Source organism: Rattus norvegicus, chromosome 2 (genome assembly GCF_036323735.1).
Source record: "Rattus norvegicus strain BN/NHsdMcwi chromosome 2, GRCr8, whole genome shotgun sequence".
Classification (NCBI taxonomy): Eukaryota; Metazoa; Chordata; class Mammalia; order Rodentia; family Muridae; genus Rattus; species Rattus norvegicus.
Window position 1 is genome coordinate 93,972,972 of NC_086020.1, and position 25,639 is coordinate 93,998,610.

At 46.8% G+C, this 25,639-nt stretch overlaps 1 protein-coding gene and 1 long non-coding RNA gene across 5 annotated transcripts in view; one reads left to right on the forward strand and one right to left on the reverse strand.

Annotated features, from left to right (window-relative positions):
• Window positions 1-11,343, forward strand: part of Pag1 (phosphoprotein membrane anchor with glycosphingolipid microdomains 1) — a 141,568-nt gene extending 130,225 nt beyond the window's left edge. For 3 of the 4 annotated variants that reach the window (XM_039103032.2, XM_039103031.2, XM_063282449.1), the window contains 2 exons: window positions 1,902-1,961; window positions 3,905-11,343. In XM_039103032.2, coding sequence (XP_038958960.1) covers window positions 1,902-1,961; window positions 3,905-4,252 — 408 coding nt within the window. In that variant the 3' untranslated portion in view covers window positions 4,253-11,343. 4 annotated transcript variants of the gene reach the window in all.
• Window positions 11,344-15,305: 3,962 nt separating this feature from the next.
• Window positions 15,306-16,995, reverse strand: LOC134485605 (uncharacterized). The gene is made up of 2 exons (XR_010063774.1): window positions 16,816-16,995; window positions 15,306-16,481 (listed from the first exon to the last, which is right to left on the reverse strand). It is a non-coding gene; the product is annotated as an uncharacterized LOC134485605 (long non-coding RNA).
• Window positions 16,996-25,639: the final 8,644 nt, after the last annotated feature.

A 25,639-nucleotide genomic window follows, 5' to 3' on the forward strand; every position in this document is an offset into this window, starting at 1 on the left:
AATAAGGGAGCTTGGGAAGGGGTGGGGGTGGGGCCCCTGGACAGAGTTGCTAGCATCTGCCTCAGTGCAAGCCAGGGTAAGCCTCGGCAGAGCTGAGGGGCGACTAAGAAGGCTACGCATGTGCTCTTTGGGACACTGTGCAGCTTGCTCACTTGGAAGCCCCTACGTTGCATCAGTGGCTGGTACACAGAGGGAGGGCTGGGGTAGGGAAGAGCAATGGCAAAGACAAGAGCAGTGTGCAGACAGGCGGAAATGTAGATAGCCTGGGCTCCTAGTCTGATTGAAGTAGAATAATACAGTATAATCTATGTCTGAAAGCCTCCCCTGCTCTAATAACCAGAGCTGGAGGGTCAGGACAGAGGCAGGAGACGGGGTGAGAGGAGCTTGGCTGGTGGTAATGTTACTGAGGCTGGCATAGTCGGTGGGCACAGGAAACCACCAGGAACCCAGCTAGAGGATCACAGAGAAGCAGGAGCTGGGGCAAGGCTGGGTAGCCATTAGAGAGCAGGACTGATCCCAACATTGACATAGCTCAGGGCAGCCGGGAATGGCTGGTCTAAAAGGGAAGCTGGGGCTGGATTCGTACAGTTGAGAACCAGTACAGAAATGTATTTAAACGTATAGGGTTGATGAGTGTAAACCAGGGCCAGAAGAGCCCCAAGAACAGGGCTCTGAGGGTGAGGGAATAGCAGGAGAGACCAAAACAGGGACAAAAACAGGAAAGGGAGCCACAGGTCACAGGACACACCATCATATTGATATGGCCATCCTGTGAGACCAAATGAAGAGTTCCTCAGACTAGTGAGGGTAGAAACTCAGCTGGAATGGATGCAAAGTCTGAGGCTTCGTTGTTCCATGGTGAGAAGAAGACAGAGCTGGAAGTCCGGTTGAGTTTGTCTTGTTTTGATTCTAGCATGTTTGTGTGTAAGTAGAGGTGACCCCACCAAGGGAGGGGATCTGGTGATGTAGACAGAACAAGAGAGATGGAGAAGCCACCACATTAGTGTAGAAGGGCAGAATGCAGTATGTAGGAGGGACGACTGAGTGCAGTGCATAGCAAACAACTGTGTTTGTGGTAACCAAGAAGGAACCGAAGGACACGGGTACAGAGAAATTCAGAATGAAGCTAGCAGCCCATGAGCACCAAGTAGATGGGCCGAGGAGGAAGCTCGGGTAGAGTCTGCCTTAGAGAAGTGGCCTGAGACATGGAGCCTCGCTGAGGGCCCACCCACTGGTAACGTGGGAAGGAGAGACTGCGGAAGAGGACATGAAGAGGAGGAGGAACAGATAGTTGCATCACAACCAAGTACTGAGATCGGTTGGGATTAAAGAGAGGAGATGAATTAGGAAAGCTGACCTGGCGGAGGACAAAGAGGAACAGAGAGGGAGTTAAGGCCTGGGACAATGAAGGACACTGGGAGATGGAGAAGCATCTGTCAGGGTGGGGGAGAGATAGTTTGCATGGATATGTTTTTGTTGGAATCAAGAATTAAGGTCAGAAATATGTTAGAAATAGTTAATAAACCAGGGCGCAAATCACGGAAGAACCAGGAACCAAGCTCACCTTGAAACAGGTCAGGGGAAACTGAGAGCCATGGGGTTCTTCCTGGTGATACCCACAGGCTGTCGGATCTAAGTGCTGGTATTCTGTGTAGAACTGCTGATCAGCCCTTCCTTGAGGCAGTTAGGAACCAAACACTAACATCAGAAGACCTCTGCACACCTGTGAAGCCCCTGGGCCACCAAGATCACGGGAACAGCTGATGCGGAAGACACAGAGTTGCCCGTATCCTGTAGAAATCACTTGAAAGCATTTGTGTGGACATGCACGTGTGTGCTAGGTTAAGCTATTGGCTTCAAACTGCTTTACTTTTTGGTTTATATATTTTTTTTTTTGACAGAGATTTAGTTCCTTGTCATACAAGTCTCGAGAAGAAGACCCAACTCTTACAGAAGAGGAGGTAAATTTCAATTCTTTTCAAATAACCTATAACATCTGTACAAAATGTAGACATCTAGACCTGAAGAGATGGTTTAGCAGTTAAGGGTGTGTGCTGCGCTTGCACAGGAGTTCAGAACCAGAACCTACCTGAGCTGTGGCAGCTGCCTCACCAGCTCCAGAGGGATCCAGGGCCTCTGCATCCTCAGGCATCTGCACTCACAAACACAAGCAACTTTCAAAAGAAAAGTTAAAAATAAAAGGAAGCTAAGTCTGTAGTCCCAGTTAACACAAATTCCCTCTGGTGGCAAACAAGTACAGTCCTGTCACATGGGAGGTAAGAGGCAGGAGGATCAAGAGTTCAAGGCCAGCCCTGGCTATATTAGGCTAGCCTGGGCTACATAAGACTTAAAACTCTGTTACTGAGGGATGTCAGAGGCCATGGAATACTGATGTAAGAAATCCTGTTTTCTTATATAATCCACTGTCACCTGCCTAGGGGTGGTGCCATCCACAGTGGGCTGGGCTCTCCCACACCAATCGTTTATTTTAAAAAATGGCCTACAGGCTTGTCTACAGTTGGTTGTACAAAGGCCCCTTTTCAATTGAGGTTCTTTCTCTCCTGTCAGATGATTCCACTTATATCAAGTTGAAACAAAACAATCTAGCCCACACAGTCTCCGTTATTCTCAGTGCCCGCTTGGGAGGCTGGAGAATGTTTAGTTCAATGAAGCCCAGAATGCACAAGACCCTGCCCACCACTCCTCCCCCCACAAAAAGTAGTGCTTCTCCCCAAGAATAAATGTCCTGTGGTAGTTTCCTTTGTTTGAAAGATGTGACAAGCCCTCAGGCCTGTGCTCAGATGTCAAGGTTGAGATGGTTGCCCATGTTGAGAAGATATATGATAGGCAGTAAAACACAAAGATGGCAGGCCGTGTGGGTAAGCAGAGTGAAGGACACTAGGCTGGAGCAAGGGCTGGCCCACACGAAGAGGAGGAAGAACAGGGTAAGAAAAAGGAGAAAGAGTTCAGTCAACAGCTGGGCAGCCGCCATAGAAGGAAATCAGCGCTAGGCTGGAAAATTCTGAAAGTCAGGATGAGTGGGAGACGGGAAATGTTTCCCTGAGGAAGGCTGGGTGCTGGTCTCCTCAGGAAAGATGAACTGAACCGGCTGAGACTCACATCACTCGAGGTAACCAGCGAGAACAGATGGGGAATTTCCAAGAACCAGGGTAAAAATTCAGGAGATTTTTAGTGATGCCTTCTAAGTGTAGAAGCCACAGCGTGCTAGGTTCCGACAGAGCACCAGACATCTTCCCTGCGCCTGTTGCACACAGCTGGAATGGAAGGCCCAGCGTGGGCCCATGTGCCTGTGGAGACCCCCACACAAGCAGGAATGCTGCCTTGAACAGAGAACTCTTGAGTGCAGTGCAGGAAAATGAAGGATGTTGGAGTTCAAGACATACTTTCCTCAGAGCATCCATTCCCCTGGTGCTCCTTTTCCCAGGGCTAGGGCTTCCCTCTACCCATTTCCCTAACTACACAGGGCAGAACCTGGGGGTCAGCTGGGACGCCTCTGTCACTCCACTCTCACAGGGATAGCCAATGGCTGAGGCTCTTCAGAGGCCTCCTAACCTCCATGCTCTCGCTTGTATCTCTGGAGCACCCTCGTTGGCTCACACACTGCTTCCTACTGAGTCCTCTGTGATTCCTTGAACTCCCACTAGTCAATGTTCTATAGCCACAAGCGCTCCGTCTGGTCCCACCAGAACTCCACAAAACTTGGTTTCTAGAGAGTTAATCAAATACGACTCATCTACAGAAAGGAAGCTAGTTTAATTATTCTCTAGTAACATATAACTCTTACAGGGGGTGGGGCATGTCCCTGGGTATATAGCTTGTCACCAAGAAGGGGAGGAGGGAGTCACAGTGGCAGGTGGCTTGTTCATGTCTCTCTGTTCCCTAGATCTCAGCAATGTATTCTTCAGTGAATAAGCCTGGACAATCGGCACACAAACCTGGGCCGGAATCTACCTGCCAGTGCCCGCAGGGTCCCCCTCAGAGGTCATCATCTTCCTGTAACGACCTCTATGCCACTGTGAAAGACTTCGAGAAAACTCCCAACAGCATCAGCATGCTGCCACCAGCAAGGAGGCCCGGTGAGGAACCAGAGCCTGACTATGAAGCCATACAGACTCTAAACAGAGAGGACGACAAGGTCCCTCTGGGGACCAATGGCCACCTTGTCCCCAAGGAGAATGACTATGAGAGCATTGGGGACTTGCAGCAAGGCAGGGATGTCACCAGGCTCTAGCAACGGAAAGAGGCTGTGATGGACAGCTCTCATGCTACTCTGGTTAACTGAAGTCAAGTGCGGGCTCACAACTGTTTCCCGCTTTCTGAAACAGTAAGGTACGGACCTGCCTTCCAGGGCAGGCAACCTCCGTGCTCCCAAGAAACCCTTGGTACCCCGACCTGCACACTCCACAGAAGAAGCCTGGCTGTGGCTGCAGGAGGTGGAGGTGGAGCCCCGCCCACCCATGCTGAAATCCCAGCTGCCTGGAATTCTGTGGCTGTGGAGGACCCCTGTTTTCTTCCTCTCCTTCCCTCCGCTACTTGTGCTAAAACACTGGAAACCTCCCATGTGTGCTTCATCCCAAGGACGGTCTCCCACTGGCCTGCACTGGCCTTCAGCTAAATGTCAGCTTGCAGAGAAACTGCTTCCCACTAACCCGCCCTCCTCCCAGACCTGCCCTGTTGGCCCCTGGGCGTCTGGATGCTCAGGCTGTGAGGTGTGGGGTGGGCTGTCCCTGGGGTCTCGGGGTCTTTGCTCCTCATTTGGACTCTGCGTCTGCAGTCTTCACACGGTACATGAGGTCAGTTTAGATGCATTTTAACGTTTTATGTTTAGAACCTTCCCCAACAGTGTTTGGATTTTCCGTAAGTACTGTGGTACTTCTGCTGTTATTTAAAGCCAGCGCTCTCTCCCTTCCAAACAGAGCCTTAATGTTTATGTGTGGATGGCAGCCATGGTGTCTATCCCCAAAGGGCTGCAGACATAAATTTGTGTTTCCAGTGATCTTTGCTGCCCACACGTGTGACTTTCCTGTAATCTGATGGTAATCTGAGTAAAATGTAAACATTTATTTTATTATATAAATTTATAAGATGTTTTATGTTTAATGCCTAATTTCTAGAAGTGCCAGAAGATATATATATATATTAACTATTTGGATTTTATGTACAATGATTTATACTCTCATTTTTTGAAAAGATACCACAAAGCACATAAGCTAGATAATTATGAGCAGTTTTTATTCTTTTCTCTAACAAGTAATTTAACATTGAAGATTTGTTAAGACTCAGCTTCTCAGACAGCACTGGTGGCAAAATGCGGTGGACATAAATAGCTATGTCACTGCTGAAGTACTCAGTGTTAAAAATAGAACAGACTCTGACTTGGGAATTTCTAACTTCCTGAAAGTATCGGACTTTCACTGAAGTCTAGCGACACCCTAAGCACGCCAGCAGCGGTGTGCACTGTGCAGTATCTGCTGATGCAAATTGCCCGGATTTTCATCGCCTCACAACAATCAGTGGCTAAAGCAGCTCAGATACAAAGTTCAATCATCTCTCTGGATCTTCCGAGGCCGGCATTGGAAATCGTGTTCACTTTTCATTTTAAAAGGAGCCTAGCTGACGTGCAGGCTACAGATGAAGGGAGAGGACACCATGTCCTACTGCTGTGTGACATCTTATTCTAGTGACTTATTAATCATGCTGGCTTCCCTCCCTGTGACAAGGAGCATGCCTGGGAGGGTGAAGTGACCAGCTGTGGCCTGTGTTTCCATCCTGGTTGTGGATCACACCCGTGGAGCTGCAAACTCTCTTAGATGTTGTTGACATCAGCCTAGTCATCCATGAAGATGTCACATGGGTAGGCCTAGCCTCTGCTGGTCACGCACTAACGGGGCTACCCTGGGAGCCCAGGAGCAGTAAAGAGCAAGACTTGTTGTAACCACTGATTTCCACTGCTGTGAATTAGTGCGTTTGGCCCAAACATCTCTCAGGCTACGAGGGTCCCTTCATCACGTGGTACTACCCATGTCACGGGGCCATGTGCTTGTACCATGCAAATTCTTACAGGCACCTTACAGCTCAGGAGCTCGGTTATGTTTTAGTCCCTGCAGGGAAGCCGGTGTGATCTCTAAAGTATAAAACTCTTTAGAGATAGGTTCATTATAAATAATCATGTCTTGAAATCCTGTTGTCCGAATGTCCCCAGAGTTTCCAAACATGAAATGCAACATAGTCATGAAATGCATCTGGCAGTGTTCTGTACAAGGAACCAGAAGGCCCTCCCTCCAACACCAATTCTGAAAGGACAAGCACTAGCTGGTTGGGACTGGAAGATGTGAGGGACACAGCTCTGCTCAGCTGAGCCTCAGCACGGGGCTACCCTGGATCTCCTGCTGTGCCATCGTCTTTGACTTGATTGTTCAGGCTTTTGGTTTGCTGTGAGCTTGTATTCTTTTACTTGGCTCGAAATCCATATTCCGTGTTCCTGTCTCTGAGCTGGATGGAGCCTGTAGTTTAGTTTAAAGTCTAAATGTTACAGAGTTTAAATGTGCAAAAAATCATCATCAAAAGGAGGCTGGACTTACACCTAAACGTCACCACTGCGTCTACTGCAGGCTGGACTTACACACAAACATCAGCCCTGTGTCTACTGCAGGGTGGACTTACACCTAAACATCACCACTGTGTCCACTGCAGGCTGGACTTACACCTAAACATCACCACTGTGTCCACTGCAGGCTGGACTTACACACAAACATCACCACTGCATCTACAGCATGCATTCAATTATCCTGCTTACATAAACTTATCCACAAAGATAGAAATAAATTATAAGATTATTTTCCTATCTAGATTAAAAGTAGCTATTTCTTTTTGTTTAAATACTTCTAAAAGCTTGAAAGCACTTTACACTGCTTCACATACTCCCCAAAAGGGAAATCAGGAAAAAACCATAGACTATCTTATGTGGAACCTTTCCGAAATTCTAAAAGAAAGTTGTTTTTATAACTATGTTGGCTGCATATTTTTGACTTGTCCTTATCTAAATCACTCACTAAGTCTGCAAAACTTCTAAATAATACTGATATTCTTTGTGAGAAAACAAAAAGTGTCCTACAGTAAATTCAACAGAATGGAATTCTCCCACAGTAAGTTCTAACTGAATGGAAAATAGCAGTAGGCACCCAACACAGAGAACTAACAGTTCACCCAGACGCCTGGTGCTTCTCTTCCTTGATTCTCCCCTGTAGAGTTAGAGCAAGCCGGGCCCTCACCAGGGATGAGCTGTGTGTACGCACATGTGTGTATGGGTGTGCATATGTGCGTGTGAAGTGTTGCTGGCCCTGGCACTAACTAGACTGTGTTCTATTGCATATTTGGAAAGTTTATCCTACTAGCATGATGAACTCGTGTCATAAGAGCAGAAGTAAAAGGAACCATTCTCCAGTTGTTTTATTTGGTAATTATGAGACGCCTTCTTGAGCTGGCTTCATTTAGTTTTCCTAATGAATACATTCAGACTTCAAATTGTGTTCATAATTCTCCCATTGAAAGACAGTGCTGTCTGGAGGCGGCTTTGTCACACTGTGACTCAATGCGCATTCAGCCGAGAGGATTGTAAACAGGTGTTCACTCGGTGTGTGAAAGGAAGAGATTCGCCCTAAAGCAACAGAAGAGAAACCTTGAGCCGGCTGGCAGGCAGGCTGGGAGGCAAGGGGGCCTCCCAGGTATGGGGGGGCAGATACCACATGGGAGAACCATTCCTTGCTAAACCCGAGCATTCCCAGCAGGCCCAGCAGGTGATAAAGGAACAAGGATTACAAGGCCTGTCCTGTGCCGATGCAGTGGCTGATGCCAGGCTGAAGCAGGGTTTTGGAAATGGGAATATTGAGGTCGGTGCTCCCTGTGATGACAGAAGGGAGTCCCCGTGATCTGGGCGCCATTCCTCTGACAGTGTTGGTTTCCGGTACCCAGGCAGCTTAGGAGAGAGATGGCTGTGGGAATCACAGTCTGCATGGAGAGCTATGTCCTGGAAGCTCTAAGAGGTGTATGACACTGTGCCAAGGGGACACTGAAAGTGTGCTGTTTGCTGTTAGTGACTGGCCGATGTGAAAATAGGAGTGTGTGCCCACGGCGAGGAATGCGGATCCATTTATAGAGGCATTTGCGTCATCTTTCCTTGCTGTGGGCACACTTATGCCACAAGTGCTTCTCTTACAGTACAGAACGCAGAGAAAAATAGAATTTTTATCTAAAATTTGGAGATAAAATGTTAAAAATTGGAAGAAAAAGGACATCTGCATGTTTTTTTTTTTTTTTTTTTTTGGTTCTTTTTTCCGGAGCTGGGGACCGAACCCAGGGCCTTGCGCTTTCTAGGCAAGCGCTCTGCCACTGAGCCAAATCCCCAACCCCTGCATGGTTTTTTTAAATCCTATGTCTTGCTCAATTTTTGGGTCTTTTATTATTTTTACATCTTACCTCTAAATATTTATGTTTTGTTGTTCTTCAGGTTCTTTCACTTAACTGAGAGATGTTTATTCAGATTTTCACTCTCAGATAAAATTGGCAGCATAATTTTCTTTAAAAGGCAGTATTAAAGATCATTCCTTTAATATTCATTTATCCCAGTACAGACTTTCCCCTTGGATTGGCATTGCTATTCTGTAGGGCTGGCTTGGTTTGGTTTAAGATATAGGAACTCGGCATGGCAGCCCATGCCTGTTATCATGTGACAGGGAGAGTAGGAAAGAAGGAAGGTCTTACATTCAAGACCAACCTGGGCTACAAGGCCAGGCCCTCTTCTGAGTAAAATGTTCTGGGTATCTGTGTTATAAAGGTTGATGACTGTCCCTCGTCAGACTGGCACAGGGAAATCCTGTCACGTTGCCCACCTATTCAATAACCCTGTTGCATTGGCATGCCTTGTGACTTGTGGGGATTTCAAGTACAGCCAGATAAATACACTTACAAGTGCAGTGTAGTTCTCATTGCAGCGCTTCCCTTCTAAGAATGGTTGACTGTAACAAGCCTCTTAGGTTCCCAACCAGTTTGAAGGTACTCCTCTCATCCTCTCATTCAAGTAAGGTACAAAGTAACTCAAGACACAGCAGTTACTAATTATCTCTGCAGATATGTGTAACTGTCTGAGCATCTCATTCATGAAGGAGTAAGGAGCTTTTTGTTAAATGTGAAAATGCTTAAACCTTTGTTTTATATGTTCATAAATATCCACACTAGCCTCAGAATTTTATGGTTCTTCCCCTGACTCTGATGCCCTTAAGGAGGCTGAAGAACTGGGATATAAAGTCAGTTTTTCCGAGTCTGATGCTCTTAAGGAGGCAGAAGGACTAGGATGTGAAGTCAGTGTCTCCTTCCCCTCATAGATGGCCTACCGTTCCTTTGTCCATTTGCCACGGACATGTCCGCACTGATGAATGTCTCCCCAACTATCACCTCTGTGCCATATCTACAGGATGCCCTGATTCTCTTCCACTACCGACCACCAGCCCCTGTGGAACCACTGACTTTGAGCTGCAGTGGCCATCTCCCATCCCCTGCTTCTCAGGCTCCAAGAGAAGGTCGCACACTGACCTCCAAGCCAAGGCTGGTGACTTTGACCATTCCTAACGTATTTCTATGTGTTTTCCATGTAAACTCAGTCAATGAACCTGGCACAAAGTTCAGCCTCTCTGTAATGTGTGACTGTGGCTGGTGCTCTCACTCTCTCTCATACTCTTTCTCTCTCGCTTTCTCTCTTGCTCTCTCTCTCTCTCTCACTCTCTCTCTCTCTCTGAAGTTGATTCCTCCATGTTACTTCACAGAGACCTGCCAACTAACCAGGGATGTGAAAGCATTCACAGTATTTGTCTAGTAGAGATGCTGTATAAAAAATGCCAAAAATGAAAAAGAGAAAGAAAGAAAAAGTTAAAGAAAGATGGAGGATGGATGGATGGATGGATGGATGGATGTCTAGAGAGTTGAGTCTGGAACTCCAATGGTTCCATGTATTTTTAGTACTTTTTTTAAGTATCAAATACACAATTGACTCTAAAGGAGTTCAAAAAGCAAAATTTGAACTATGTGTTGTGATTAGCTCCTGACTCTCTCTCCAAAATACACTGTCCCCACTTCCTAAGCTTGTTGTTCTCAACCTTCCCAATGCTGTGACCCTTTAGTACAGTTGTGGTGACCCCCAACCATTAAGTGTTTTGTTGCTCCTTCATAACTGTAATTTTGATGCTGTTATGAATCATAATGTAAATGTCTGACCTGCAGGATGGCTGGTGAAGAGCTCCAGAGGGGTCTTGACCCACAGGCTGAGAACCACTGTCTTAACATGTAAACCGTAAATGTGTAAAGGAGGACTCTTAACTCAAAGGTTAAACTTTTTATTTAGATATTTTCTTTGTAACTCAAGAATAAGCCGAGTTTGTGGAAAATTTAGCATGGCCACTAAAGCTGTAATCTGAAAGCCAGGAGAAGAGCCTTTTCAGGATATTTTCTCCAAGGACTTTAAACTGTCTCCACTAGGAAGATCAACTCCTTGAGTAAAAGAAAAGACTCCCATACCTTTCCAGCAAAGCATAAATCTGTCTGCCCTTGTCTGTTCTTGCCTACAGTGTTTCAACAGTTTGTACTGGTGAAGGGGGGAAAAGCACATTTTAAATTTTCTTGGAAACGTGAATTAATGTGTTAAATTAAATTGTCCAGTTTTGTCTAACGAGAATGATTCATTTTGGAGGCGAGCACAGGGCTATATGGTCCCTGTTCCACCATCAACTTTACTGTGTGACCTCAAGCAAATGATTGAACTTCTCTGTGCCTCAGTTTCTCCATATTACAAGATGGGGATAAAGATTACCAACCACTGCCTACCTCATAGGGATGTTTTGGGAACAAGTAAGATAATGTAAGGACACAGGCTTTGATCTCCTTAAACGGTGCTATATAAATTGTGTTGCATTGTTAATGATCCAGTGCATTGTATTTAGGATTAGATGATAGCAATACTTTTTGTCATGTTTCAGTCGGGGCATATTTCTACTCTTCTACGGCCAGATCACGGTTTTTCATTTGGTAATGGTACTTAAGGAACTGACACGGGTGTTTGTTTTCTGTCTCTGATGCTAATGTGTCAACTCTGAATAGTCATAAAAGGGTGGAGTTTAACTTGTGATGGCTTCTAGTTCACATGGAATGAACCTTCCTCAAGCTGTATATTAAAAGTATAATTACTTGTAAATAGCAGGTACATTGTAATTAAAGGCACTTATTAACTTGTCTTTGTTCTTTTTAAATTGTAATAAAGGTCAGTTTTATATAAAAGTGTGTTAAAATTTGTTTGCTATTTGGAACGGCCAGAAATGGCTAATTTCTATGTTGCCACATAGGATGCACAAGAATGTCTGTCCTCATCTGCCCCAGAGCAAGAATATGCCTGAGGATCAGACCAAAGAGGGTTAAGGTTAGAGCCAAATTTCCATAGGAAAAGCATCCAGCTCCAGGTGACTTGTCTGTGATGTTGGGGTTGGGGGGTACCACCCACTGAGAAGTTTGTCTTGGGGATTAAATGAGTGATTGGGCATAGCACCTGTGCTTTGCGATTGCTAATAGACTCACTGGGAGCCTGAGCAGACATTACCCTCCTTTCCCCCTGCAAGCCTATAAATACCTGCTCCAGGCCAAGAGGAAAGTCAGCTTGTCTGAGGGGGAGGCTCACAGGCTAGGGCTTCACTCCCACGTGTAGCCTTGAATGCTTGACTACCCTTCCTGAGTAAGACTGGCCCAAGGGCCAAAAGGTGAATTGGTGAGGGTCATTCTGTAGGCCCATAGTCATTCTACCTGTGTAAACTCAGAGCTATGGAACTGTTGGAATCCTTAACGCAGAACACACCTAACCACCCGGGGAACTGGAGTCTCAAAGCTCAGCAATTTGGTCTGTGTCTTGTCTCCTAGGGAACAGAGCAGCCTGCAGGTCCGTCCACTTGAAGTCCCCTGCCAATCCCACACAGAGTAGACTTTTACCAAGGGAAAAGAGATGTCTGGCGCCTAATTAAAGTCAGTGGAACACATTCCACTTCTACTGTCATTTTAAAAAAATCTCATTCTTTGATGTCCTAATATCAGCTCTGATACTGTGTGGGGATGCAGACCTCAGTGCGCATGCGCTCTTCTTTGTGATTCCTGGAGGGCTACGAGGCCACACTTCAAATTGTGTGGCGCCAAATGTAGACCAGGCATCACGGATGCTCTCTCACAGCGGTCCCATTTGCCCTTCAGGAAGCACTTTGGGTTGAAGTAACCGCTATAACAACTGCACGCGTGCTGTACTCAGCTGCTGCTAAGTAACTGTTGATCCGACTCACATCCTCCCACTTTCCAGTCCCTCTGGCTCAGTGAGCCTCTCTTGGACTGCTGTCTGTCAATCCTCAGGATTCTGTACTTGGGATGTTCCCCTCCCAAGGCTGCTTGGTGGCCATGAATCTGAAGAAATGGCAGGGACCAAGGCAGACCAATACCCTCCAAGTCAGACCAGCCCAAAAAGTGCCAGCAAAGTAGGGATGGCCGAGCAGCTGACATGGAAATAAACAGTCTCGCCACCTGACTGAGCAGGCGAACCGATGAGTGATCCAAACAGATAGCTTTTCCGTGCTCCGTCGAAAAGGGAAGAAAGAAATAATCCTTGTAATATCAAAGTGGGGGTGGGGGGCAAAAGAAACCACAGGAAAGACATGTTACTGATTTATCTATACTGTGTGCCACGTGGTACAAGTGCCAACTGAAGACTAGTGAGCCAGTGGAGCTCATAGTTCTCACAGCCTTTGAGCCTGCTTTTCAGTGTTTGGCATGCACGGTTCAATTCCCAGGGTATCAGTATCTCATCCCATAGTAGGTAACAGTCTCAGAAGACCTCTGCAAGTAGGTTAGAGCTAATGTGAGAGCACACAGGGAAACCAGCAAGAGAGCAAGCCAAGTGTGGAGCAGTGTCAAAGCCAGGGCTCCAAGCTAGGACTTCCAGTGACTCCAACAGCAGTCAGTGCTGGGCTTTCCTGTTAGGTCCTCTGATGTCTCCCTCTGTGGTCCAGCCCCATCCTATGAGTCTCTACAGTGTCTCAGACAGCCTTCCACAGTGTCACCAGAATTATCTTCCTGCTGATGTCAGGAGAAAGAGGACAGATTACTCAATAAGGTCAATGTGAAGACCCTACTGTTTTCCAGATGTAGTTCCAGGCACCGAGGCTGCAGTTCCACCAGAGGTGGCCTGCCTGTACCAACATATAGCACACATTAAGCAAAGGGAATGGACTCTGATACCTAAGGAAGAGTGGTAGAACACAGTCCACCCACAGTCATGGTTTAAAGAAAAATACCAAAAACGTACCTTTCTGCATTGGCAAATAAAATCTTTATAAAACTGAAGACAGTTCTGTTCAATGGTGCCCATGTTCCTAATTAACTGATACCATTGAATGATCGTGAGTAAATAAAGGATGATTTGTCCAAGTTCAGATCCTAAGTGAGCTACATAAAGTGGCGGAATGAGGGAGAGAGTGCTGGCTTTCCTGGGGCAGGAAGACAGGGCTTTTCCTGTTGGATGGTTAAGGAGGGGCATCCTCAGATTACATGAGACAGCTCTGTAAAACAGAAAAATACTGAAAGAAAATAAGATAGAAATACAAAGGAATCAAGGAGGAAGAGACTGGTATGTTTGGGATCTCAAATGAACTAGATGATAGCATGTAAAAGAAAATTCTAGAAGGTAGGCAGGGAGCAGAGCCATGGTGAGTAGAGGCTGGAGTCGCCTTTTAACTCTGGAAACAGAAGTACTGTGGGAAGATTTACATCAGGTCTGCAGCGATTGTCTTTCAATGTACAGTACAATACATAATTGGATTCACAACTGATACTATAAATAAAAACAGGTTTTAGAGATGACTGCAGGGACTGGGGAAATAACACAGTCAGCAAAGTGCTTGCCTCCCAAGCTCTAGGACCTCAGTCTGATTCCTGAACACAGAATTCTTGAAGGGGGGAAAAAGTTAGTTAAGGCAGCACACACTTTCATTTCAACACCCATGAAGAGGAGACAGGCTCTCAGGATCCCAGTGTACCTTACTTACCTGGAAGACTTCCAGGTGAGCAGGAAATCTTATCTCCAAAAAGGGGTGACTATGCATGTGGAACAATAACTGAGATTAACATGCCTTAGCTACTGCAGTGGTTTGAACAAGAATGGCCACTATAGGCTCATGTATTTGAAGGCTTGCTCATCAGGATGTGGCACTGCTTGAGAAGGAATAGGAGGAGTGGCCTGGTTGGAGCATGTATGTTGCTAGGGGTGGGCTTTGAGGTTTCAAAAGGTCAAGTCAAGCCCAGTGTCTCTCACTTTTCCTGCTGCCTGTGGATCCTGCTGTGAGATTACAAACAAGAACCACCATGCCTGGCTTGTTTGATCTTTGGGATCCTCTCTCTCTCTCTCTCTCTCGCTCTCTCGCTCTCTCGCTCTCTCGCTCTCTCGCTCTCTCGCTTTCTCTCACTCACTCGCTCTCTCTCATTTGAGATTCTGTGTGTATGCGTGTATAAGTATGTACACAGAACTGTACATGTGAGGCCAGAGATGAACAATGTTAAGACTATGAAAGACTATGCGGACCTTTGAAGTTGGACCAAGTGAATTTTACATTATAATATGGCTACACACCCATGGAGGCTAGTAGAGTGTGCTGCTTTGAACGAGAATGGTCCCCAAAGGCTCTGTCTGAATACTTGGTTGTGGGTTGGTTTAGTTTGAATTTTATTGCTGTGAAAAGACACCATGATCAAAGCAACTTATAAAGGAAACCATTCCACTGTGGCTGGCTTACAGTTCAGAGGCTCAGTCCAGTCTCAACATGGCAGCAAGCATGGCACCACGCAGGTAGACATGGTGCTGGCAAAGGAGCCAAGAGGTCCGCATCTTGATCCACAGACAGCAGAAGTGAACTGGCTTGACCTCAAACCCCTGAGTCACAAACCTCCTCTGTCAAAGCCACACCACTCCAAGTGATTGGCTTAATGTTGGCTGACAGCCAGTAGCTGAGGAAGGAAAGGGAAGGCGAGACTTCCAGGCAGGTATAGGGACCTTGAGGAGCAGAATCCTGGTGGGACGATCCACAGCATGACACGGGGAGAGTCAGACAGGTAACAAGGAGAGTGAGGGAGAGGTAACAAGGAGCAGATGTGGACTAGAATACATGGATACGTTAGATGAGCTAGCTGGGAGGGAGCTTAAGCTAAGACCTGAGCTATAATAAAAATAAGTCTTTGTGTCTTTATTTGGTGGCTGACGGATCCAAGAAAGTTCTGTAATACTACATGTTGTGGCTGGTACCTGTAATTCTCACACCTAAAGGGCTGATATTGGAGGATTGCAAGTTCAGGACCAGCCCTATGTAGTCCTCTCAGTGCCACCTGGCAAACCCGTCTCAACAAAGCTGTATTAAGGAAGCGTGTTCGTGTGCAGAAGCACCACATTTCTGAAGGCAATGGGATCCGGCTGTGTTCTCTGTCGTGCACACACAGCAGGAGCTTGTTCTCTGGTGACAGCAAATGAGAGGTGAGCAGAACAACAGTGGAGCATGTGCTAACGGCCTCCCAGGCTGACGGAATGTGCTGATCCTGAGTCAGATGCTTCCCTCTACGCCATGCCCTGAGTGCCAGTGGATGACACGGGCATTTGTGGCGGCGGGCGATGTGGGGAGATGGAAACTACTGAAGATGATGGAGTAGGCTTGATCTGGGAGTGGGAATAAGGAAAAAACGATGCAAATTCTAGACATAAATTGGTTTTAGAACAGGAGGGACCTGATGCCTGACACAATGCAGATGTTTGTTTTATTCTTGTTTTGGGGTTGTTTTGTTTGTTTGTTTAGATAGGATTCTCTGTGTAGATCTGTCTGTCCTGGAATTTGTTCTGTAGACCTGGCTGGCTTAAAACTAAGAGATCCACCTGCCTCTGCTTCCTGAGTGCTGGGATTAAAAGTGTGTGCCACCCCGTTAGGCTACAATGAAGAAAATTAAAGTGCTTGTCCAGTACACAAGGTTCAATTCCCAGTACTTACCTATGCCGTCCCTTAAAGACCGTTGTGGGTGTTTGTTACTGCTCATAGGGCACGTGCCTCCATGCAGAAGACCTTGCTTTCAGTTCCCAAAACCACATCAAGAGCCAAGCATGAAGAATGACGACATGTGCCTATAATTCCAGCACTCGGGAGGCAGCGTTGAGGCCAGCCTGAATGAACCTTGTCTCACATAGATAGATAGATAGATAGATAGATAGATAGATAGATAGATAGATAGATAGATAGATAGATAGATAGGCAGGCAGGCAGGCAGGCAGGCAGGCAGGCAGGCAGGCAGGCAGGCAGGCAGGCAGGCAGGCAGGCAGGCAGGCAGCAAAAGGCTGAGATGAGACAGGTAGGTGTCTGGGAAGAGGGTGATACCAATGAACTACTGATAGGAAAAAAGACTGGAAAAGAGTAACGATGGTTTCAGTTTCCACTGCTAATAATAGAACAGTTATGGATTTCCCTTTGATTCTAAAATTATTCAATCATAGTGCTTTAAATTCCTGGTGAAGGAAATCATGTGTTATCATGCGGTTCGGGAAGAGGTACAAACTAAAAATAAGTTGAAACTATCATTTCTGCTGGAATATGGTTATCCAGACCTGACACAAATCAAAGGGGTCTTTCCATGTGTGGCCTCACTGGTGGTGTTGGGGTCCAGGAGCCACCTCACAAACCACATGAAACTGACCTCAGGCAGACAGGAATTATTTAGCATACGCCTCAGGACTAATCAATCGGGGCTACAGTGAAGACTGGGGAGCTGAACTTCCACCTTGTGTCAGGATCCTGTAGAACTTCTAAACCAGAGATCTACAAACGCCCATGCCAACGTATTCCACCAATCAGGATTTAGGGGTGGGGATGTCATAGGAACATGTCTTTTTTTTTTTTTATCTCCTGTTCCCATTGGTTGGGATATTCAATTACATCAGGGAATTTGCCTCGTCATGATTTAACTTGCCAACCATGATGTCAGTCACTCACATACATGTCTCTTTCTGCCTAGTGGATGTCAGTTACCCAGGGAGTTCTTGGGAACTTAAACTTTATTCAACCCCTACTCAAAATGGAAGTCTTATTTCAAATAGTTTCTTATGTTGTTTGAGTGTCTCTCTTATACTAGGGCCCATCCCAAGAGAATCTGATAAAGACAAACACCATTAAAGCTCGTACACGGGTACAGGAAGTACTGCCTGGCAGTTGGTTTGGGTCCAAGCTTTTTATGGAGCTGAACTGTACAAAGCAGTTCTAACTGGTTTTCTGTTGTGATTGGTTCCAAGAGCACCAAAACACAGAATATCCTAGTAACAGCATATGAGAAAGTTTCCTTATGACATTAGTAACAGCACAAAATGGAAGGCTAGACAAGTAATAGTCATCTAGGCCTTAACATTTTACCTAGGCCTTAACAGCTGAGGTCCCCAAAGGCCTAACTCAGTTAATCTCACCTTAGCTCCCCACCCCCGGTTACTTCCGTAATAGTTTGAGCACAGCAGTGCTAGATGAAGGGTCCTATAGCTGTGCGAACGAAGACTAACTAAAGAAGATTAGCAGAGAACTAGTTAAAAGCTACAAAGAAGTCAGAATGTTCTGGAAGCAAACTATCCTGATCAGTCCAGTAATGCCCAACTTGCAGTTTAGGAAGTGAGGGTAACGACACATTTTCCCATTTTAAGATTTCACTCATCACAGGAAAGCTTCTGAAAAACACAAGCAGTCTGCTCTGAGAATGGTTGACGACCAGTGGTGTTTAGTGTGCTTTTCCTCCTTCCCTGTGTTTTTCATGTTTCACTATTTATCAAAACAATTGAGGCCAGTGACCTCAAATTGCCCTGAGTATTTTCCACTCGCTTTCTCTTTCTCATATATAGAAGGACAAAATGAACAGACCTTGGGAAGTGTTAGATATTCATATCCTTCGGCAGAAGCAGGTTCCCACTGAGTCCTCAACTAAGAGCCTGTGTGCTTGGCCCACACTCTGTTTTCCCACATAGAGTCAATGCTATGCCCCCGCCCCCCCCCCCGACACCTTGGTGTGAGTGCACACCTTAGTGGGTCACACCCCACACTCAGAACCATTCCACAGCACAAGTCACACACTAGAAATGGAAGCAAAACCAGCACCCTGCACAGTGTGTGTATTCATTGTTCAAAGTTGTTCTCTGTTGTCTGGGAAGTGCCAGGGACCTTTCAAGGAGACTGTCGGCCCTGTCCTTGTTAAGCCGCACTTCTCCTTTCTCTCTTGACAGCTAGAGCTTTCCTGCTTCTTGTAGACAGACCCAAGGCTCTAGGGAACAGAAGACACCCGGAATGAAGTTGTGAGTGATTGTGTATTGTTGTCATGGATGCAGCCAACAAGTACAAGGCCCTGAACTTAGGGGAAATTGACACAGCGTTTCCCCATACATAGGTCAGGCTTGAGACTGCCAAAGCCTTCCTCCTGACCACATTCTGTGTTTAACAACAACTGGTCAGTATGTACAAAAACCAGGACCTTCAGCCTCCTTCCCCAGGAAGTTTAGCACCTGAGGCTGCTTCCTACAGGCGCCTCGTGCTGACCAGCCAGCTCCTCCCTGAGCTCCGTGGTGTGGTGGGACCTTGGCTCCTTCAGAAGTGCTTACAGCACTGACGCCAGCTTCTCTGTATGTCAGTTCTTCCTTCCCTTCCAACCCCCAGTCAGGTTCCGAAGCCTCAGCACCTTTCTTTTCTCTCTTGAAACAGGGTCTCCTGTGTCTCAAGCGGGCCTCGAGCCCACTGATCACTTTCAACCTCTCCTGACATGCCTTACTGCTAAAATCAGAGGTGTGTGGCGCCATGCAGGGATCACCCCCAGGGCTTCGTGCGCCAAGCCTGCGCTCACACTACAGACTCGGGCTACATCTCCAGCCCCACACCCTCCGTTTACATTACCCTCAAAATCATTCACCCGAGACCTCTAACTGTCACTGAAACGGGAATGGAGCACAGGGCACTTCGGCTGAGCTGCAGACCTCCCCGGCGCCCTCACTTCCCACCGCCCTCCTCACCCTCGCCAGTCTAGTCGGCTGCTAGGGACTCCATGGTTCACCGTTCTCCATTACAACATCCGCCTGCCCTGGGGTTCCCTCTTTGAGTCCACAAAGACAAACAAGCAGTGACTTTCAAGTTTCTCTTTGCTAATCTTCCACAATATGCCAACACAGTAGCCTCATAACTAAATCATTTAAACCACCCATAGAAACTAGTCTTTGCAAAAACAAAAATAGGGCTGGAGAGATGGCTCAGTGGTTAAGAGCACCCGACTGCTCTTCCAGAGGTCATGAGTTCAATTCCCAGCAACCACATGGTGGCTCACAACCATCTGTAAAGAGATCTGATGCCCTCTTCTGGTGTATCTGAAGACAGCTACAGTGTACTTAAATACAATAAATAAATAAATCTAAAAAAAATAAAAATTAAAAAAAAATAAACGAAAAAAAAACATCAACACCAACTACAATGAAAACCAGGCAGCATTCATCACAAGGGCCTGGTAATCAGCGTCGGTTTTAGCATCAGTTTTAGCATCAGTTGCTAACATTCCTAGGCAAGTGGGTGGAAGAATGGCGTGATGAGTTCATAGGTACTTGTCCACCCCTCCTCCTGTGGCTTTAATCACAACCCAAGGTAGGATTCCACCAAAGTTCATTCTAGGGGACCAATTAACTCACAGGGCTTTCTTACGAAGCATAGGTGACGTACAGGAGCGTGGGTGCTACATACACAAAATGCAACCGACCACATGAAAGTCTTTTACCCAACAGAGATAGTTTCCTCACAGCTGTGTAGACGGAGCCCCCTCCCCAATCTTCCTCCTGAGGCCACATGGAACTAGGAAAAGGTTGAACGCAACGGGTGGTACACAGTGGCTCAAGGCTGTGAGGGTCTCTGACCCTCCCCAGGCCTTGGTAAGGGGATGTCAGTGTTGTCAACAGCCCAGCTAGTGATCTTTTGCAAGTAGGCACAGCCAGACTCCCTAGGGCACTCCAGCATCACTGCAAACCACGGCTGCTGTCCGTCTACACTCCTCTGCACTGGGCTTCCTCACATTCCCACCACAGCAACCGACAGCTGATCATGCCTCCAGCCTCCCATTAGCGAGAATTTCAGTGTGTGATGGGCTAGGGGCTGAAAACAGAGGCCTACAGCTGAAGATTGCAGGGACCTTGGCTTACAAGTCAACCTTCCCGAAATGCCAGTGGGCATATCTGGCTCTGAATAATGAGGTTAGACTCCCACTGCAGCAGTCCATCCTAGAGTATGACACTGTCAAGACGACAGCATGTCCATCATCTTGGCAGGATCTAGAATCACCCAGGAGACACGCTTCCGGAATACCTGTGCGGGGTTAGTTGGCTTCCAGAGGTGCCTGAGAGGAATTATGTGGATTGCATTAATAGAGAGGGAAGGCCTGCAAGAAAGGTAAGTGTGAGCCCAGCCACCAAAAAGGGCTACACTAGCTGAGCACAGATGTTCCTGTCCTCTGTCTCTGAGTGCAGAGAAAAAGCTTCCTTAAGCTGCCCAGTGTCTTCCTCACCAGGATGCTCTGAACCTAGAACAATGTTCCAAAATAAACCTTTCCTTCCCGTAGTCGATTCTTTCGGCGTGTTTTCTCACGGCCAGAGGAAAGAACCAAGACCTAGAGTGACCCCGATCCAGGACACATGTCAGGCTTCACAGAAAGGGCGTCCCAGCAAGAGAGAAGATTGGACTTCACCTCATTTGACAAAGGACTCAGAGGCAGAGAAAGGTAGAGTGACCCTTCCCCAGAGGGACACTACCCTAAGTCCTTCCTAGAAAGAGGAGAGGCCATTGGAGGGAGAGGATGGGTGTGACACAGGATGTCCCCATGCATTTGTGTCAGACACGGAAGAGCCCAAGCTTCTTCTCTATGTACCCTTTCTTAGAATGACTTCCGGTCCACTATGGGCTCCACTGTAAAAATGGCAAATACTAGCTCAAAGAATTAAATCAAGCCGTGCAAGCAGAAGCGTCTGACTTTTCTAAATGTTTAGGTCTCTTTGTTCTTTCCTCCAGACACTCTGCCTGTTACGTCGGGAGGGAAGAAAATGCCAGTATCACCATCATGTCTCCTTCAGTGTCCAGCCCTCCCTCCCTCTTGCCTGTGAACTGCCCAGCACATGTGTGTCTGCACGCACACACACAAGCAGGCACACATACACATCGTTAGTTTTGTTTCTGTTGCTGTAATAAAACACTGACCAAAAGCAACTGACTGAAGGGGGAAGGATTTGTGGCTTACTGGTTAGCATCCATCACCAGGGCAAGCCCCAGCAGCTCGCTGTGGCAGTATCCTGGAGCAGGAGCTGAGGCAGAGACCATGGAGGAACTTGGCAGACTGTTTTTCTGCCTGGGTTCATGTTAGGCTACCTTTCTTACATAGCTCACATAGGATAGAATAACATCACCCACAGTGGGCTGGACCTTCTTAAATCAATTAACCATTAAGAAAAAGCCTCACAGGCTGGAGAGATGGCTTGGCAGTTCAGCAGAGGGCATGGGTTCAATCACTAACACTCACAACTACGTATAGCTGGTAAGTCCAGCTCTAGGTGATCTCACACCATCTTCTGAACTGTACAAGTACCAGGCAGGCACGTGGTGCCTATACATACATACATACATACATACATATGCATATATATGCAAAACATTCATAAACATAAATAAGTAAATTTTTTAAAGAAAAGAAAATGCTTCACAGACATAGCAAAAAGCTACTCTAAGGTAACCCCTCAGTTGAGATTTCTTCTTGTCAGTATTGTGATGGTTTGCATATGCTTGGCCCAGGGAGTGGCACTCTTAGAAGGTGTGGCCTTGTTGGAGGAAGTGTGTCACTGTGGGAGTGGGCTTGGAGACCCTCCTCCTAGCTGCCTGAGGATGCCCCGTCTGTTCCTGGCTTGCTTGGGTGAAGATGTAGAGCTCAGCTCCTCCTGCACCATGCCTGCCTGGATGCTGTGATGCTGCCATGCTCCCGCCTTGATGATAATGGACTGACCCTCTGAACCTGTAAGCCAGCCCCGATTAAATGTCCTTTATAAAACTTACGTTGGTCATGGTGTCTGTTCACATCAGTAAGACCCTAACTAAGACAGGTATGTATAGATTTATGTCAATTGACAGCTGAAGCTGACTACACACACATGCACATGCAAATACACATATTATATTGACCTCCTTGGTATGGGTACAGCCACAGATCCCTCAGCAGCTTCTCTGTCACCTTCAAGCCTTGGGTAGGTTCCCACCGATCACCCGCCACATCGCCATATCACCAGCTCCCTTGGTGGTGCCTACAGGGCCAGGAAAAGGGTAAAAGCCAGATGTCACAATGGAAGCACTTTCCCTGCCTGGCTCTAATTAAATTTCTTTGTTTCACTTGAAAAGACATCTTTAGTTGTCTGATCCACACTGGGTTTTGGCTGACGTTCAAGGCTCTAATTCAGCTGGAGGAAGTGCTAACTCCAATGTAGACAGAGAGAGGTGAGACAATGAACCCATCCTCCCAGGGACTTTGGGCAGGAACAGGAAAGCAAGCGCTCATTAGACTTGTGAGCCTATCAGCCAGCATTTGGAGAGATGAGAGCTTCTCCCTTCTGTATCCTTGACCCAGTCAGAAATACTTGGAAAGTAAAGCAACAGCATACAATAGTGAGGTTCTTCATCCACATCCTACAATTGCATCATCTGCTGGTGTGTGCACTGTGGAACGGTACAGGTGGCATGGAAGGACACACGTGAGGTGAACCTCTCTGAGCATCATTAGTAGGACCTCTCAGCCAGTCAAGGACAAAAAGAGGTCAGAGCCCACACTCAGAAAGACCGGGCACCTATAGGTGCTCAGATCTGTCTCTTAGGTGATGGGAGGGCATGACACATCTCTTACTGCCACACTTGGCCATTTTCATTCTGGAGACAAATGCTTTACCTGACCACATCCCAGCACTAATGGTATCTGTCTCTGAGACTCAAACTGAATCAAACTTATGCATCTCTAATATTCTTCCCTATCACTCCTGGCCTCTCCCTTCACGACTGTCCTCTCGGAGTCTGGAGTGACAGAGGTGGCTGTCCCTTTGCCTTCTCCCCATCCACCTGGCTTCTTCTTTTCTCTGGTCTTGGTGTCCCCTTTGGGGATGAAAAGCCTGGGTGAGAAGGGCTAATAGAAGTGACGTATACACGCTAAGCCTCACTGTTTAGTCTGTCATGAAGCCACCCTCATGCTGGCCTTCAATGGGGAGAGTCAGTGAGACCTTTGGACACTGGAAGGGGCACTCACAATGTGCCACTGGAGACTGCTCAATTCCTGCCTGAGTGAGGCTTCCATGCTGGAGCAGGGCTCTTCCCAGACAGCTGTTGGCCACTCCCATGGCCCAGCCCCACCAGATGGAGAAAATTAGCCTTTCCTGTAACCTCAGCTGCTATCCCAAATACTTCCCCAGCCTCCAGATTCCCACCTTAAAGACTGTGTGATGGCTGATCTTATTAACCTGAAAAGCTCTACACTGACCTGGGAGACAAATCTCTATGAGGGAGTTTCTAAACTGGGTTAACTGAGGTGGAAAGAACCACTCCAACTATGAATGCACCACTGCATGGGCTGGGGTCCTGCATGGAATTAAAAGGGGAAAGATAGCTAAGAAGCAGCGTCTTCCTCTCTCTACTCCCTGACTGCAGATACAATGTGACCAGCTGCCTCACAGACTTGACTGCAGATACAATGTGACCAGCTGCCTCGTCGACTTGCTAGCAAGTCTTTGTCTAGACCATACCCTCAAGCCCTTGTTCATAGCTTACATTTCTGCCTTCTCCCTCTTGTCTCTTATGAATTGGTAGCTGCAAGCCTGTTGCTGTGGTACCCCTCTGCTATATTTGCAAAGGTCTTTTCATTCAGTACTGAAGTACCTCCAAGCCAAGCAAGGTGGAAACAGTATCCAGCCTTATTCTGGTAGAGTAAGGGGAATTAGTCTTAATAGAACTTCAGAGATGACTGAGTCCAGCAGCCTCCTCATTTCAGAAGCTAAAAATGCATCTTCTTGGGAAAAGTAAACATATACTCTGTGAAGACTTGACCTTTGTCCCTAAGTTATCTGTAACAAATCAGGTTGGACAAATCCTGTCCTTCCCTTGGAGCTGGAAGACAGGTCTGAAGCTTAATTGTATTAAACTTTCCCATGAACTTCAAGGTAAGCTACTGTGGTGTGTTGCAGTAAATATTAAAAAATTGGTACCTTTATCTCAGCAGCTCCACACTGCCCCCGGGTACTCTCAGACCCAGGCAGTCTGCAAGCCATTCCAGTGTGGGGCCTTCCATGCTGGTCCCTAGAGTTAGTTCCGGCACCGGAGGACCATATGGAACTAACCATAATTTATCTCTGGTTAGTATCTCTTCCGGTGGCTCTCTACTAGCCTCGAACTCTCTGGTTCCAGCTACCTGGTAAAATCAGGGCTCCAGAAATCCAGCATGGGCTAGCCTATCGTGGCTCCCTGCCATGGACTCTGCCCACACTCCCAGCAACTGACCCCTGGTAGTTAAAGTATAAACTCCCAACTACCCAGTGACACCATGATTCAATGAACTGCAACTCAACAATCTGTTTATATGTTAATTTCTCAATCCATAATACATCTACACCATAAACTTACAACCAATTGATAACAATATAAACTGCCCACTTAAATAAGATAAATTGACCTATAGAAATCTATTCCCTAGGAAATATTCATAACAACCTGTATCTATACAGAGATGCATTGTGAGGATTGTATGCACGTGAGGACCATTTACATCTGCCTCCATGTTGCTTCTTCCCTCTCCTTCTAAAACCCCTGTTCCCACCTCCCTTCCTTCTCGTCCAATGACAGGCCTCGTTTTATCTTGTCTACCTTCACCTGCATAATGATATCAACCTACAGTGGTGGTTTGAATGTGGTTGGCCCAGGGAATGGCAATAACAGGAGGTATGGCCTTGTTGGAGGAAGTGTGTCATTGTGGGCATGGGCTTTAATTCTGGAACCCAATCTTCTCCTAGTGGCCTTCATATGAAGATGTAGAATTCTTAGTTCCTCCTGTACGAGACACACCTAGATGCTGCCATGCTCCCACCTGAACCTCTCTGAACCTGTAAGCCAGCCCCAGTTAAATAAGAGTTGCCTGGGTGTTTGTTCATGGCATTAAAACCCTAACTAAGACAGCTGCCAACTGTGTTGCCACTGAGGTACTTGGCCTTTCTGCTTAAGCTCCTAGAAGACACTTCCAGCTTCCTACCCCACAACCATAATCACTGTTTCCTTAACTACAGAGCCACATCCCTTTGCTCACACCCTCAGTAGCTCCCCATCTGTGGTGGGTGGAAGAGCTGGTCCCTGAATGAAGATGGTCACATGCTAATCCCTAGAAACTGTAAAACCTCTTAAGGTTGCAAATCAGCTGATCTGAGATGGGAAGACGACCCTGGACTATCCAGGTGGCC